At 35.5% G+C, this 14708-nt stretch overlaps 1 protein-coding gene across 3 annotated transcripts in view; it reads left to right on the top strand.

Moving 5' to 3' along the window:
- Positions 1-14708, top strand: part of GRB14 (growth factor receptor bound protein 14) — a 68575-nt gene that overhangs the window by 13193 nt on the left and 40674 nt on the right. Inside the window, exon 1 of one of the 3 annotated variants that reach the window (XM_009555528.2) lies at positions 5471-5608. The exons of the other annotated variants lie outside the window; for them this stretch is intronic. Coding sequence (XP_009553823.1) covers positions 5546-5608 — 63 coding nt within the window. The 5' untranslated portion in view covers positions 5471-5545. Of the gene's footprint in view, positions 1-5470; positions 5609-14708 lie in introns of those variants that run through there. 3 annotated transcript variants of the gene reach the window in all.

Genomic DNA, 14708 nt, shown 5'->3' with positions numbered 1-14708 from the left:
TAGCAGACATTTAGCAAACAGATAGAAAGCTCATAAGTATAAAATATACTGTCATTCTTGTAATGACAGTATACATTCTTGTAACACTTTGGCCGTAGCTAGTAAAAGCTTATGTATGGAATGGACTTTATGGAAAACTGGAATATGTAAGTGCTGTGCCATGTAGAAGACAGAAGATATTTAAAATAAGAGGTCTTTGGAACAGCTCATCATGGTTGGGTTTTTTTCTTCTGGATGACGGAGAATTTGCAAATCCTGAATGAGTTTATAAAACAGAAGCTGCTCAGCATTTTAGGCCTAAAGGAGGGGCATTTGGAGGATAACTACAAAGAAGCAGTGTGAAAGTTAGTGGAGAGGAAAGAACAGAGTAGATCTAGGCTTTTTCTATAGAAGTATTGTGTAGAAGTGATGAAAAACTACTCCTAGTCTTTGTCTTCAGAGCTTATACATAGGTACAAAAGTTATATGAATCTATTTTAATCTCTTCCTTAACCATTCCAGCAGCACTGCAGTTTTGAAGTAGTGATTGTACTCACCTAAGTACAAAAATAATGATCTGGGGAATAATTTGCATAGACTCCTCTAAATAAGATTTAAGAGAATATACAAACTCTGACACAAAATGGAGACTAGCCCTATAGCTCAGGACCCAAGTGTGGAAGGGAAGAGGCAAAGAGATGGCTGTAGAACATGTTCTAATCTGTCACAGTGAGACAAGGCTCAACTCAATCGCTTCACTCAGTAGATGCATGTTCAAATATAGATATTTTCTTACCCTTGGTTGGAAAATGTCGGTGTACAAGAATGAACAGCGAGTGAACGTCAAGTCTCTTGTGAAACTGAAGACATTAGTGATGGATACTTTTCAGTTATTGACTGAGGCTTATGGTGAAGAGATCCAAAAGATCATGTTGGCGCTCAAACGAACCCATTTCTTACCACTACAAGATGTGAAAGAAAAAACAATGGAGATCCTCAACAGCCTTTCAGAAATTGATCTGTGGAATTGAACAGCATCACATCAACTGTGTGTCACCTCAAAAGCGAACTATTTTGAAGGTGAGCATAGTTGATTTTCTTAATTTGTTAAATAAAAAGACTTACAGGTAGTTTTTTGGGGGTTTTTTTGTTTGTTTGTTTTTTTGTGTGTGTGTTGATCCTCATATACTATTGTGATTCCAAGATAAAATGCATTACCGACTCAGTCCAAGCAGTCTCAATGTAGTGGAACTCTCGTATTTGCTTGACTGACTGCTGGTGGTGTTTGATTTCTGTGTAACAGAAATACTAACATGAGAAAGTCTTCTCTTTCTCAAATGTAACTGGCTCCTTCACAGGGCAGGTGTATGCAGACAGTAAAACTCAAGCCAGTGATTCATCTTGGCACCAAGACACTGTCTTACATGTCTTTGTCTCCACGCTTTCTGCCTGCAACCTGTATTTCTCTTTGCTTTGGCTCTATGTGTATCATTAAATACATTTTCCTGTGGAAAGCTAACGCTTGATAAGAAAATATTTTCTAATACAGCCAGTCTATAATCTTGACTGTCAGAAAGCACAGTTGCTGAGAATTTTTATCTGAGAATCTTGCTTTAAATATGTTTAAGGGTCAGTTTGACCCAGTTATGTCATAGCTATAGGCAAGGGGGATGAAGGAAGCTGGCACATGGTTCAGTAATTCAAGGACAGCATTAAAACGAGTTCATAGTTGATGTGATACATGTTTCTTGGCCACCAAAAGGGCAGCAGTCTGCTGAGAGCTATGAAGTGACATATTTGGAGATGGCTTTTCAGCGCAGGGTTTGGGATCTAGGGTTATCTTGCTTTGCCTTTACATTGCTCTGCCACGGCGTGTTTGTAATGCCTGGCTCATCCATGGAAAGACTAGAAAATATCAATGGCACTGGTTCTTTTTTTCTGTGATACATTAGTCTCTTAAAATAGAATTTAATAGGTAGATAACTGCATGAAGCCACAGAAGAAGAGAGATCATGATGGCTCAAACTTTATTTTAAAGTTCATAGGTATGTAATACGTATGTTGCTTTATAGGTAATATAGTCTGTTTTTAACTCTTAACTCTTTTAACTGTTTTTAAACTGAACTGTTCCTGCATAGGACTCAAAAAGTATTAATCCTCTGAGAGGTTGTACTGTATATTCTGTTTGTAACATTTCTTTGCATAAGGGACTATGAGAGGAGAAAGACAACAACTCACTCAATCACTTTGAAACCTTTCTTTTGTGGAGTGATTTTAAAGAAAATAATTATTTCCCAAATAAATGCAAATGTACCCAAGCAAAAAATATCCTGTATTGGTTTCCACTGGCTTTTCTAGTAAAGAGACAAAGTGACTACAGGTGCCAAGCAGACAGGAGCACTCTCTCAAGGAAGTGCAGATAGTACCACAAGTCACTTACCTGACTTTATGTTAGTCTTATATAATAATCTTGTGCCTTAGCTTAAAGAAAAAACAAGTACAAAAAATAACATGAAAGTTTTTTATAAACCTTAATGAATTTATATTCTCTAGATTTTTTTTTCATCTATAGAAGCAAAAGCTGAGTCTGATTTGCTCTTGTTACCTATAAATGCCCACATTCCTGTGTTATGTCTGGCAGAGGCAGGAATAGATCAGCTGTTGTGCCTCCGTATCCAGTGCCTTGAGTAACATCACTGACCTTCCACTGCTAGCAAGATATCTCTATTCCATATGTTGTTGTAAAATCTATACTTGGCGCTACTAACTCTTACTAAGAGCTTTTTGATTCTTGCCCACTCAATTTAGTCACACTTTCTTTAGTGGCAAGAAGTTGAAGTGGTTTATATTTTTAAGTATCTAAAAAGTATTTGCACAGTGTTTTCAGAACAGTATCTGGTAGCTTAGTGACAAAAATAGGAGTGAAAAGCTGCATCAACATATTTATTTTACAGAGCTCTTGAGCAAGTGAGCCGGATCTGGTTTCCTTTCTGTCCACTAGCACCAGCAAAATTCTTTGCAAAACTGCAATGGACAAGTCAAAACTTTTATCTGCAGGAAAAATTATATATGATTATCTATGTTTCCCTGAAGGTGTAATTTGCTTTCAAAGTTTTTCAATATCTCATATTTATTAACAGAACACCTCTTGGTTTTCAGATGGTGAAGTGATTCTGCAAGGCTTGCACTTAGAAGTTGAAATGTCTTTTATTTTACTTTATTTTATTTTACTTTATTTTACTTTATTTTATTTTATTTGTGTTTGTGAAATGTAAGCAATGAAGTTATTCCTCAATGCCATTTTTAATACTCTTGGGTGCAACTGATGTGTACTTTCATTAATTTAAGTAAATTACTGTAGTATTTTTGTTTAAAATCAAATAAAATGTGAATATTGGATTTTTATTACAAACTTAAATGTAACACTTAAGTGTTTGCTGACTTTCTAAATGGGTCTAGTCTGTATGTCTGGCTAGAGAAGATAAAATACAGATAGTCTTACTGAGGAAAATAATCCTCTGCTTCACCTTGCAGACAAATAGGTCAATATTATTCATAGAACAAAAAGCTGCACGTGCTTTTCAAGAGCCAAGGACCTTCAGTACCCAGGGGTAAGGAAAAATGGCTTGGGTTATTTTTGTTTCTTTCTCAATAAAGCCACTAATGCAATGCACCAAGATTTACAGCTACTGTTCACCAAACATTTTTCTGTGAGAACTAAGGAAAAAGGATTGTAGAGAGAGTGTTTTGTTCTGGTGTTGCAAACATATGCATGTGTAATATTTCTGGGAATAAAATGCCTACAGGATCAGGCTTTGGTACCACGAGTTATTTTCTGACTCTTACAGCAAAATTTTGAAGCTACATAATGGAATTTTGAGAATGTGCTCCCACAGGAAATAAAAAACTATGCCTGAAAGGTAAAAACCTAATTGCAAACACTTGACATTTATCATCGCGATCTCTAGTAGAAAAGGGTGTTCATTCCAAAAGTTACAGAATTAACACTTTAAATTTGATCTCTAGAATAGATTTTTATTTTTCTGATTTCTCAAAACAGTCATAAGGATTTTGAACTGGAACCTAAGAGAGAAAAATAAAAGTAAGTAAACGTAATACCTTAAACCAAGAAGATTAGTTGCTATGCATCTGTTGCTGCTATAGACTCCATGTAAAATGAGTCAAAGTTAAAACTGAACCTTTATTATGGAGCCAAGGAAATGGCTAATATCAGCTGTATTTTATCTGGTTTTATGGCTTTATTAAAAGCTTTTGTTTTAAAGCTAACTGAACAAGGATCAAATATCTGCCTTTGAACAAATTCTTTTCGTAGCTTGGCATCAGTTTCTTATCAGTTTTTTTCATCCCTGTGTGTCTCAATCAAGGACAGCAGGTTCTGAAAGTTTAGCAAAATAATTGTCTTTACTTCCTATTACCTTGGAGTATTATAATATTTACCAGGTCAGTGCTGAATGCTTTGAGGACATAGATCAGGTGTGTGCTAAATAATAAACTTGCAGTAGCTTTCTATGAAAGTACAGTACTCTGCATATCTGACACATTATTTTTTGAAATGCTATGAATACTGAAATAATTTTTGCATAATGTCTGCAATCTTCACCTATGGTGATCAATGTTTCTGATGTGAACTGCTTGTTCAAGTTATAAAAGAAATATCCAATATCACAATTCTAACATCTGTTTAATAATTTGGTTTACAGCAAGATTATTGCTTACTTATGCTACATAAAACCAGAAGACTGGTTTTCTGCTGTTAAGCACATTATGAGGCCTTAAAAAAATTACTTAGTAGAGCCAGGTTAATGAAATCAAACTTGTCATGCAGATGTTTGTTACGTAAAGTAAATATGTGAGTGGGGGTGATCAGCAACTTGAGTTCACAAAGCAGACTTAAATTTTACTCATTTGTAGCATTTTATGTGCCACTTTATCAGGCTTTTGTTGCTTTGCAAAGGTATAAATTGTATTATTTTAGTAAAAAGAGATTTTTGCTGCTGCTTTGAACAAAGGTAGTTAAGAATCCTAGAATTAAGACTCCATGGATTCAATGCATCTATTATTATGCTCAGTTACTTTCCTGAAACCCTAACATCAGAAGCACTAAAGAATATTTTGTTTGCTGGAAAAAGCCAGGAACAAAACCCCAACCACTCAGGGTGAAGTGCTAGAATGTTGCCTTTAATAACTTCTTTTTTGTTTTTGTTTTGTCAGTGAAGACAGGGTTCTGAGTGATAAAATACACGGTGTTCTGCATATTTTTATAGCCAGAGATATCAATGTGGGGCCTTTTCAAGGACAGAAGACGAGTTTTCGAGTTCTTTGATTGGTTGATTTCAAGTTTGTCATACCCTGGTGTCTTCTCTAATTGGCTTTGAGTAGGACTGGATTCACATAAACAGAGGGAAATTTACTACATCCTTAGTCTTTTCTGTGCACCGGCTCCCCAGCATTTGGGTTATGAGAAGTCAGGCTTCAAGGAGTGTTGGTAACTACTTTGTTGTGCTGCATCTCCTCACCTGGCTGGCACGTTCTGTGAAAAGCAAACATGAGTTTGACTTCAAGAAGAGTAACATTGCCTGCAGTTATGCCAATAACTCTGCAGAAATGGGTATGGCGTTTAAATCAGTCTTGTGATTCTGACTTTAGCGTGGCTTGGTAACATATTTGTTTAGTGTAAATAAACAATGTTTAAAAGGGCTCTGTTTAATTTTTCTGTTTTTTTTCCCTCTAGTATAATAAGAATTTTTCTTTTCTGATAAATGTAGATATATTTATTCCAGTATGTGAAATATACGTTTACATACTTATATAAATATGTATACATGATTGTATATTTGTTACTGTGCTTTTTTCTCTGTTACTGTAATTCTGTATCTTGTGCAAGAAATTGATTTTGCTTACAGTTTAATGCAGTTTTTAAATATCAAGTGGCATAATTGCATTTCAGAACATTAAGATATCCCTCTGTGGAAGGCTATGTTACTATTATTAATGGATGATTATTGGAGTCCACTTCCACCGGCTTTGGATCAGCCTTAAACACAGCATACTTCTTCCCCACTCTCTCTGGCTAACACCTTAATAGTGAATGGTACATCATGTATTTTGGGAGTCAGGGTAACAGCATACATGTTTCCCTGTAGCTTGGCTTTTTTCTCTTATCCCGCTAAAAACTGGAAGCAATGCAAAATCATTACATCTGTGTGTGCTAAGACTGACTAGTGTAACTCTGTGCATTGGGGGTATCTATGAAGTTAAAAATGCACATGGAAGTGAAATATGGAAATAGGAGTCTCTGCTAAGCCAGATACATTATCTTCTAAGAAGTTAGTTCAAACAAACTGTAATTCATTAGTTTGATTTGTTTTATAAATGTATAGATATTTTTCAAAAATTTGTTGCTGCATAATGTGCCTGAATCAGTGTTAATGGACTGTTTTGTTACTCAGAGGCTTTTCATACCAGCAGTGGGAAAAATGAAATTTCACTGAAATATTGCTGTGGTTTTAAATGGTTCTCATGAGCAATTTCCACAGGACACGACATATATATCTTATGGCGTAAGTCTGGTGGGTCTAAAGTAGTATATTAGCACATAACTCTTATTGATTTGGGATGTATGATATTCTTTCTGTTTACTTCTCTGTTTGAGTTGGAGGGGAAGCCTGCAAACATACAATTTTAGTGTGATGGATTGGAACATATTAGATTATACTACTGTCTCGGTTGTATATCACTTTTCTGATATGGTAACTTTCCTTTTAGATTTAGATGTGTGCAAGATCTGTTATTACACAGTTCTATCAATTTGGTATATCTCTGTTTCACTCCTCAAAATTAGCCTTTTAAAAATTGTATTTTAAGTTTAACTTCTCTGTTCTCATCCTATCAATTCTGTGGTTCCCTCCCCTGCCTCTCTCCCTTTCTCCAACACCCCACCCGTGCTTATATCTTTAGTTTATTTTTGGCTGTTCTTTGGTTATTTGTACATCAGGAGGTGCGGGTCTTTTGTTTTTGCAGCATGCAGTTGTGTTGGACTCTTCTGGTGTGCACACAGCAGTACTTTGTGCTGTGTGGGTGGGGAGGGATGTGTAACTTTACTCAGCTTAGCATTCAGAAGAGTAGGAAACTCACTTTTAACTGCACTGTTTATTTTAATGGACTGCTTTTCTTTTTTAACTGTTGAGATCTGAGTATCATTCTCCGAGGAAACTTAAAGACTTTTTTTGACAAATGCACGAGTAAGATTGTTTTCTGTGCATTCTCTCCTATTTTAAAACAAATATTTTCACACATATCAAATTAGCTCTCAACAGTTACTGACTTCTCTTTATCTGTGCAATTCATAAGACAAAAATAAAAACAAAGGCAGTAGGAGGAGGAAGCAGCAGGGGATGTTGCTTAAGTAGGTAGATAGGTTACACAGTTGCAAAGATTCTGGAAGTCATGTGTCCTCACTGAGGGCTCACTGTATGCTGAATTTAATACTTCTTTTTATGCTTGTGATGTTTGTATCTATGCATACAGAATTCCTTCTGAAAGTATCTCCTCTCTGTTCAGAAGATGCTTTTATTATTTCTGTAGCGCTACTCTAATTTCTGGAACTGGAGTACTGCAGGGAAGGAAGGCAGGAAAGCAGTCAAGAAAGAGCCTTTTTTTGTAAAGGGTAACATTTGTGCGTATGTAAATTTGTTTGTTTGTTTTTTCCCTGTGGACCTTAGAACCTTAGATATGACCTTAGATTTGACTTAAAGTAGTGCAACTGCTTTCTTTTGTAATTCATGAAGGACCTGGAAGTGTTAAGAACGTTATATTAGCACTGCATAGTCAACAAAAATTAAGCATTGGCTCTTAAAGCATTATTTTAGGCTATCTGTGTATATCATCCACAGTCATTATTACTTAAATTCATGGGATCGGTAGTTGTGTAAGAAGTTGAGTTTAATTATGGTACTGCAAAAATTGCAAGTCTTTTTTTTATCCTTCCTTTTTTTTTCTCCCTCATAAAAGGTAAAATTTAGGATTATCGATGTGCTAAACTGGCTGTTCTGCTAGTTTCTTGAATACATGTTTTGTTTCCTCATTTTCATTTTGCATATTTAATATGCTTTGTCCAAAGTTATATCATGCTTCTTTCTGTTTTAAAATCTGGTATGAATAACTTATCACAGTTGACATGTTTTATTCTTATTTTTAACTAAAGCTACAGGGCCTCGTTTAGATTCCAAGGGGTCTTTTAGCACAGGCAGAAAAATGACTTGCTTAATAATCATAGGGAATTATGCATATTGAATACTATTAAAACCAGATTTATAGTGTGTATATAGACTAGACATATAATTAATCCAACACAGTTGGAGTAAATGTCTTCTTTATCTTTCGTATGAATAACTTCGTACTCTTGTAAAAAGAAAAGGTCGTAATGCGTTCAAAACATCAATTTGTAGTCATTTAAAGTCCAATCATTTATTCATGATAAACACCCACAAGTCTACTAGTCTTGTTACATGATAAGTAGAAGAGTACTTATGCACCTGATGTTGAATGCAAGTTATATAAACAGCGAGAGTTGTAATTTTTTTCCACAGCAGCTGGGAACTTCATAGCATACGAGGATACAGAATGTTAAAAAGCCTTGTGTACATAGGCAGTATGTATTGCAGCTGAATAATTTCCAGTGATTCTTGAAGAGTTTGCATGATGTCTTTTAAATGGAAGAAATATTAGTTAGAAAAAGGAGAGTGTAGTTTAGATTGCTCAAATCTAGGACATGTATAAGCTTGCAAATTTCAAGATTCTTTTGCATCTTTATTCCATCTATTTTTCTGGCCTGAAGTCACATGCTGCTTTAATCAACGCTCATCCCTCCCCCAAGGAAAAATGGTCACTTAAGCCAAATTGTACTGAGAATTAGTAATGTCTGTCTGCAAGGCTAAGAGCATGAAAGTAATTTTTCAGTTTTGCTTTAGGTTCCCTGAGATGAAAGGCCAATGTGCTAATCCAGGAATTTTACATACGGCACTTTAAGTGACACGATAATGGTGTCATTAAATGGATACCTTTTATAAAATAACTGGAGGCAGACAAAAGCATTCATGTATGAAACATCTCTTCATAAGGACAGTTTGAAAAGCAATCATTTAAAGATGCATAAACAGTATCTGTGCCCTGTCTTTTGCACGCTAATAAAAAATAAAAGAAATATAATAATAAATAATACAATACAATAATAAGATAAAATAAAAGAAATGGTAATATCCTGCAAAGACCTGAAGACAGATAAGAGGTTTAAGTGGGAGATGGACTTGAGTGTTCTTTAAAGTCTTTAGGAACAGTGTTGAGAAAACCTATGATGGTTGAGGTGAAGTATTTGAATCACTGTAAGATTTTATTCTTGATGGACTATTTTGTTTTATGGCTAGGATTTACTAGGATAAAGCATGAGGGTTACTAGGATAAAGCACAAGGATATGCTGCTACTGGATCTTCAGAGCTGGATATAAATAGCAAAGGTTTTGAGCTAGAACAAGAGCTGAGGAAGGCTGAGGAGAAGGATTATATATGGGAAAGGATAGAGGCCCAAACTTGATTCAGGAGACTGATAACGGGTTTTTTGGAAGAGGTTTATGTTTAAATTTGCTAGAAGGCCCAGCTAGTTTGTAGACTTTAGGAAAGGTCTTGCCACCTCTAATATATTTAACATGTGCTAAAATAGCTGCATTTTGTTTAAGGAGATCTGCAATTCTTACTTCCTCTTGATTATATACAAAAACTTTGTGAAACTAATTTTACAGGTATCTACCTCAGATGAGGGACCATACAGCTTTAATGTTAATTGTGAAAGGATTCATGAACTGTCATCTGTCGTACTGTACTTGCAGATGATAATTTACCTACTTAGACTAGAGGTGGATGCAATGCTAAAGATTTGGTTTGCAGGAAGGAGAGTGGCAGACTAGCATTTTCTGTCATTGTGGAAGAGGTCTGGTTACGTCCAGGGCCTGCTTAGGAAAGAGCTACTAACAGGGCCCTGTTAGGGGACTTTTCCCCTTCTTGATGAAGTTTGCCAAATAAATCTAGATCTGATACTGTACTTGAAGGGTTCTGGGACCAACTTTTGCTTTGAATATTAGCAGACATCTAGAAATAGATGTTGGTATAGCAGTCAGTTTGGCCAGTTGTATTTCCTGCTTTGTATAACATGAAGCCAGTAAACCTTCGTAACATTTTATTGTGCATAAAATTGATCCCACATATATAAATGAAATCAAAATAGGACTAACTTTAGCAGTCCCTATGGGGTGCAGAGGAAGGATTTTTCTATCCTGTGACATTTCATTCTCTACAACCAATCAAATATTACACAATATTGTGTACACAGAATTACTAATGATCTTGAAATTTAAAATGTATAGCACTAGTCTGAATAGTTGCCATGAAAGGTACGTAAAGATATATGTATGTGTGTGTGCATGAGAGAGTGCAGAGAGCTTTTTAGAAAGGTCTTTTAAACTCTCAGTGTTTTAATACCCTCAGTCATTACTTGTCCCTCATACAGTTTGACAAGGTTTAGTGGCACAATTAACTTTGCACTCTGTCTCTTCTCTGTCTTCAGTTCTTGAACAAATCTTTGATATGCTTTTCAGTTTCTTCTTGCCTTCTTTGAACATCTAACATTCTTCATACAGTAACCAAGGAAATTGGCAGTTTAGTGCCCTACTCAGCTCATAATCCTTTTTCTGTTGGCAGAAATCCTTTGGAAAAAAACATCTTTTTCATCAGTTGGAGAAAGTGCTTGGCCATTTTCTAGCTCTAGTACTTTAGTCTCCTCTTGAATAAATTATGCTTCAAGAAGTCAGAACTTGACCTTCAAACTGTGTTCTCTAGCCTTGAAATATATCAAGAGCTATTGCTGAATAGTTATTTCTAGTGGTAGTAAACCCCATACTGATTATGCTGCATGGCTGTGTATGAAGGGGGAAACACAACAAACTATACACAAGGTGTTGGGGTCCGACCTACGCAAAATATCAGATTTCCCTTGCTTATGTGTTTTGTGTGTTACTTTGAACATGCAAGTTACTTTTCAACATAAGCAGGTACTTGAAAAATTAGATTTTATTTACATTTGATAAAATAAAGATATATTAATGTGTATAAAGAAAATTCATCACCTTGCACGAAAGGATTATTCATATTTAAGCTTGCTTTCTTCCTCATTTTCTTGCTGTTTCTATGGGTGCTGGCCATGTCCTGTGTTCTCCCCCTCCTTGTTTTTCTGCCTGTGGGTCAGGAACAGAGGCAGGACCAACACAACAAAAAGCCAGCTGCCCTAAGGACCTAAAAAAGAAGTTCTGACTGTATGAGCAAAACTTCTGAACCAATGTAATTATACTTTAACGCTGGAAATTTTACCCTGATTCTAGTCTGTCTTAGTCTCTTGCACTTGGCTTTCAATCCTTTGTTTATGATTACATTATTTCAATGCAAAGTGTTTTTCGTAGTTTAAAGTAGTTAAATGGGAACAGTACAGTACAAATGGGTGCCTAGGGAACAGCACAAAGCAAGGTGAGTCAAACTTAGCAAGTCACACTTTCCAAGAATACATATACAGTTTCTTGAGCCGGAGTTGATAGACTCTTATCATATTTCTCATAGTTCATCACATTTCATGCAACATAGTTAATCTTCTATCTCTGGCAGATTCTAATGGCCGCCTTGGACTGCCCAACTGTATCTCTACCAAAACACATGCTTGGGCATCAAAAATGCTAACATGAAGAGAGATCTTTGGTTCATTTCTTTCCCATGTATTGCACATCCCTAAGGTTATAAGTTCCTGTTGTTTGTGTCTTTGGCACCACTAAAATTCTTATGAAGGACTGAGACCTGGAAGGAAGTATTCACTTGACACTCTTAATGTTTTTCCTTTGTTTCCTACTAGAATCCTGTTTTTTTTCTTGTTTTGCTTTGGTTTGTTTTTTTTTTTTTCTTCACAGTCTTTTGCATTGTTCTTGTTGCATATTGTATCATTTCCCTTTGCCCTAATATAACATTGTGCATTTTTCTTAGACCACTTAGACTGCTTTTCTGAACCAGTTAATTCCCTCTTCCAAGAGGTTAGCAATTAAATGGTATCTAGACTGAATAGCAATTGGAGCCCTCTGCTTGTCTTGTATTAGCTTGACAGCCAGACTTAACTAGCTCATCAAATTATCCACCAGCTGCATATGTGAGCCCTCTATGTCGTCATTTTGTCTTTGTTACTGTTGACTGTAACTTATTGGATTGTTGTCTGTCACCATCTTTTGGGGTATCCTGTTTGACAGGACTTTTAGGATCATAACACAAACCTCCTGCATACATTTATGATAATATGCACATGATTTGGGTATGAGGAAGGGAAGTGGCAACCAGACAACTCAGACAGCTGAATATAGGGTATCACGGCACATGTAGAGATGAGAGATGTGCTACTGACTCAGTTTTCCTGTATGACTTAAGGCTGTTCACTCTTCACACCTCATTTTTGGTTTAGAACAAAGGATTAGAGGTAAATATTTAGAGGTCAAAATACCCTGAACTTCTGTAGTTCTCTCTTATTTCTACATCATCCACTTAACATTATCTTTTTGTTCCATTTTATTCAGTTGTTTTAGTGTCTTCTGCATTAGATTGCTACTACGTTTTTGCTGACAATTACAAGACCTGACTTCCATGACCTAGTACTCCTGGTCTTTTTTTCTGCTCCTGTAGTGGTTTGGATTTGTTGGCAAAATTTTCTGACATATCTGTAATAACACGACAGTGTATATATAGTTTAAGGTTTTACATGTTTTGAATAGGCTTACTAGCTTTATTGCAGGATTTACTCTTTACTGGGATTTTATTCTTTGGCTGGAGAGAGTAATGCTATGTGAATAAAATTAAAGACAAGTTGAAAAGTATTGTGGGATAAAATGTTCTGTCAGAATAACTATTCTTCAGCAGTTAAATCTTGCCATTTTACACCACCCATAACTAGAAACAGATACCCAGAGATGGTGCTGGTCTGGAATGATGTGGTAGTCTGATCCAGCAGTGTCTTACACCAAAAGGGAAAGTGCTTCAGCATTCTAAAACAACTATTGGTTATAGTAGGTTAAACTACTTAGCCATTGTCGTATTTACTCTGCACTTTTCCCTCTACCATTCTAAATATTTTGAGAAAAATTCTAAACTATATCTTCTTTAGCTAAAAATCTAAACTTTACTTGGTCTTACAGAGTGCATTCTTTTCTCATCTGGTGACCTCCATGGGAATACATAGGTGATAAAAGTGACGGCAAAGGCATTCTTTACATTGAAACTGTGTTGTAGTTCAAGCCCTCATGTCTGTGTAAAATTGAAAAAAAAGTTTTAAGAAAACATATTATTTTTTTTTTTTTAATTAAAGTAATTATTTTAGGACTGCTGCAAAGGAAGTGGGGAACTGACTGTTCTCTTAATGGTGTCATTCAGAGACTTGGTCTTTCTCAACTTCAGCAAGAGATCTGCTTTACTGAGAAACCAGCAACGTAGTGTGAAAAACCTGGTAGAAACAATAGGTACTTCTTTTTTTAGCTGGTATCTCTTCAGAAACATAGAGTGCAGCCAGAATGTGGCAGTAACAGATTTGCTTTCTGTTGTGCTGGAACACAGCATTCTATTTATCTCTGACAAGCGAAGGATATGTTGGACAAACTGCACTATTAAATACAGAAAGCCTCATTTAAATAATGCTAGCAGTTTGACATAAATAGGGACAAGCTATTCAAACATGAGGCTGATAACATTCTGCCCTTAACTTTGTTGTACACAGAAAACCAAAAAAAAAAACATAGGTATCTTTTAGTGGCTTTGTAATGGAATTTCTTTCTCCTCCTGTCTTCATACATGACTTCTTTGGAAAGTAGAGTAGTAGGTGGATAATTTCTACCATATTTGTAGTTTGTGGGATAAAAAACTCTGGTGCACTGGGCACTTTTTTCATTTTCTGTTCATTTTCTATTTCACAAACCCTTTTTATTTTTTTAAAATTAAATACTGAAGTTCCTCTCTCAAGTCAGATTCTTTGAACCTTGTGGTATGATTTTCCATTCTATCCGTCTTTTTAAGTCCAGTTAGTCTAACTGGATATTTTTCCATCAGTATATGGTAGGTGTATTAAATGTATTCTAAATGTTGCTATTGTATGTAGTAAAATGTAAAGATTTGTATTAGTATTAAATACGTAAAAGCTAGATAAAGTTAAGATTTAGCAGTCTGGGTTGAAACAATGGACTGAAGTACTAAATAACATAAGTTTATTAGTAGGACTAACTAGTTTGCCTCTACTAAATGAACTTTTCATGAAAAAAGTTCACGTGAAACTACATTATTAACCTTAATGCAGTAATCAAGTTTGGTCTGAATATTGAACTCTCTAAATCAAACAATGAAGCTTTTGAACTTTTGTCATAAAATACTTGGCTTGAAGGCAAAATATGAAACTCTTAGCTAAGTTTTGTACCTTCCTGGTTATTTTAGCAATTTTCTGTGAATTTTGTGTGAAATATAAAGGTAGCTCTGAGTTAAGATAATGGGTCATAAAGCACGTACATTTAATCTAAATAACTTAAGCTTTATGCTGTGAGATGTATTGGTTGGACGTAACTGAGCTACTTGAAAGAGCTTTGCGATTCTGACAC

The sequence above is a fragment of the Cuculus canorus genome, chromosome 6 (assembly GCF_017976375.1).
Source record: "Cuculus canorus isolate bCucCan1 chromosome 6, bCucCan1.pri, whole genome shotgun sequence".
Classification (NCBI taxonomy): Eukaryota; Metazoa; Chordata; class Aves; order Cuculiformes; family Cuculidae; genus Cuculus; species Cuculus canorus.
This window is presented reverse-complemented; position numbering and strand designations above follow the sequence as displayed.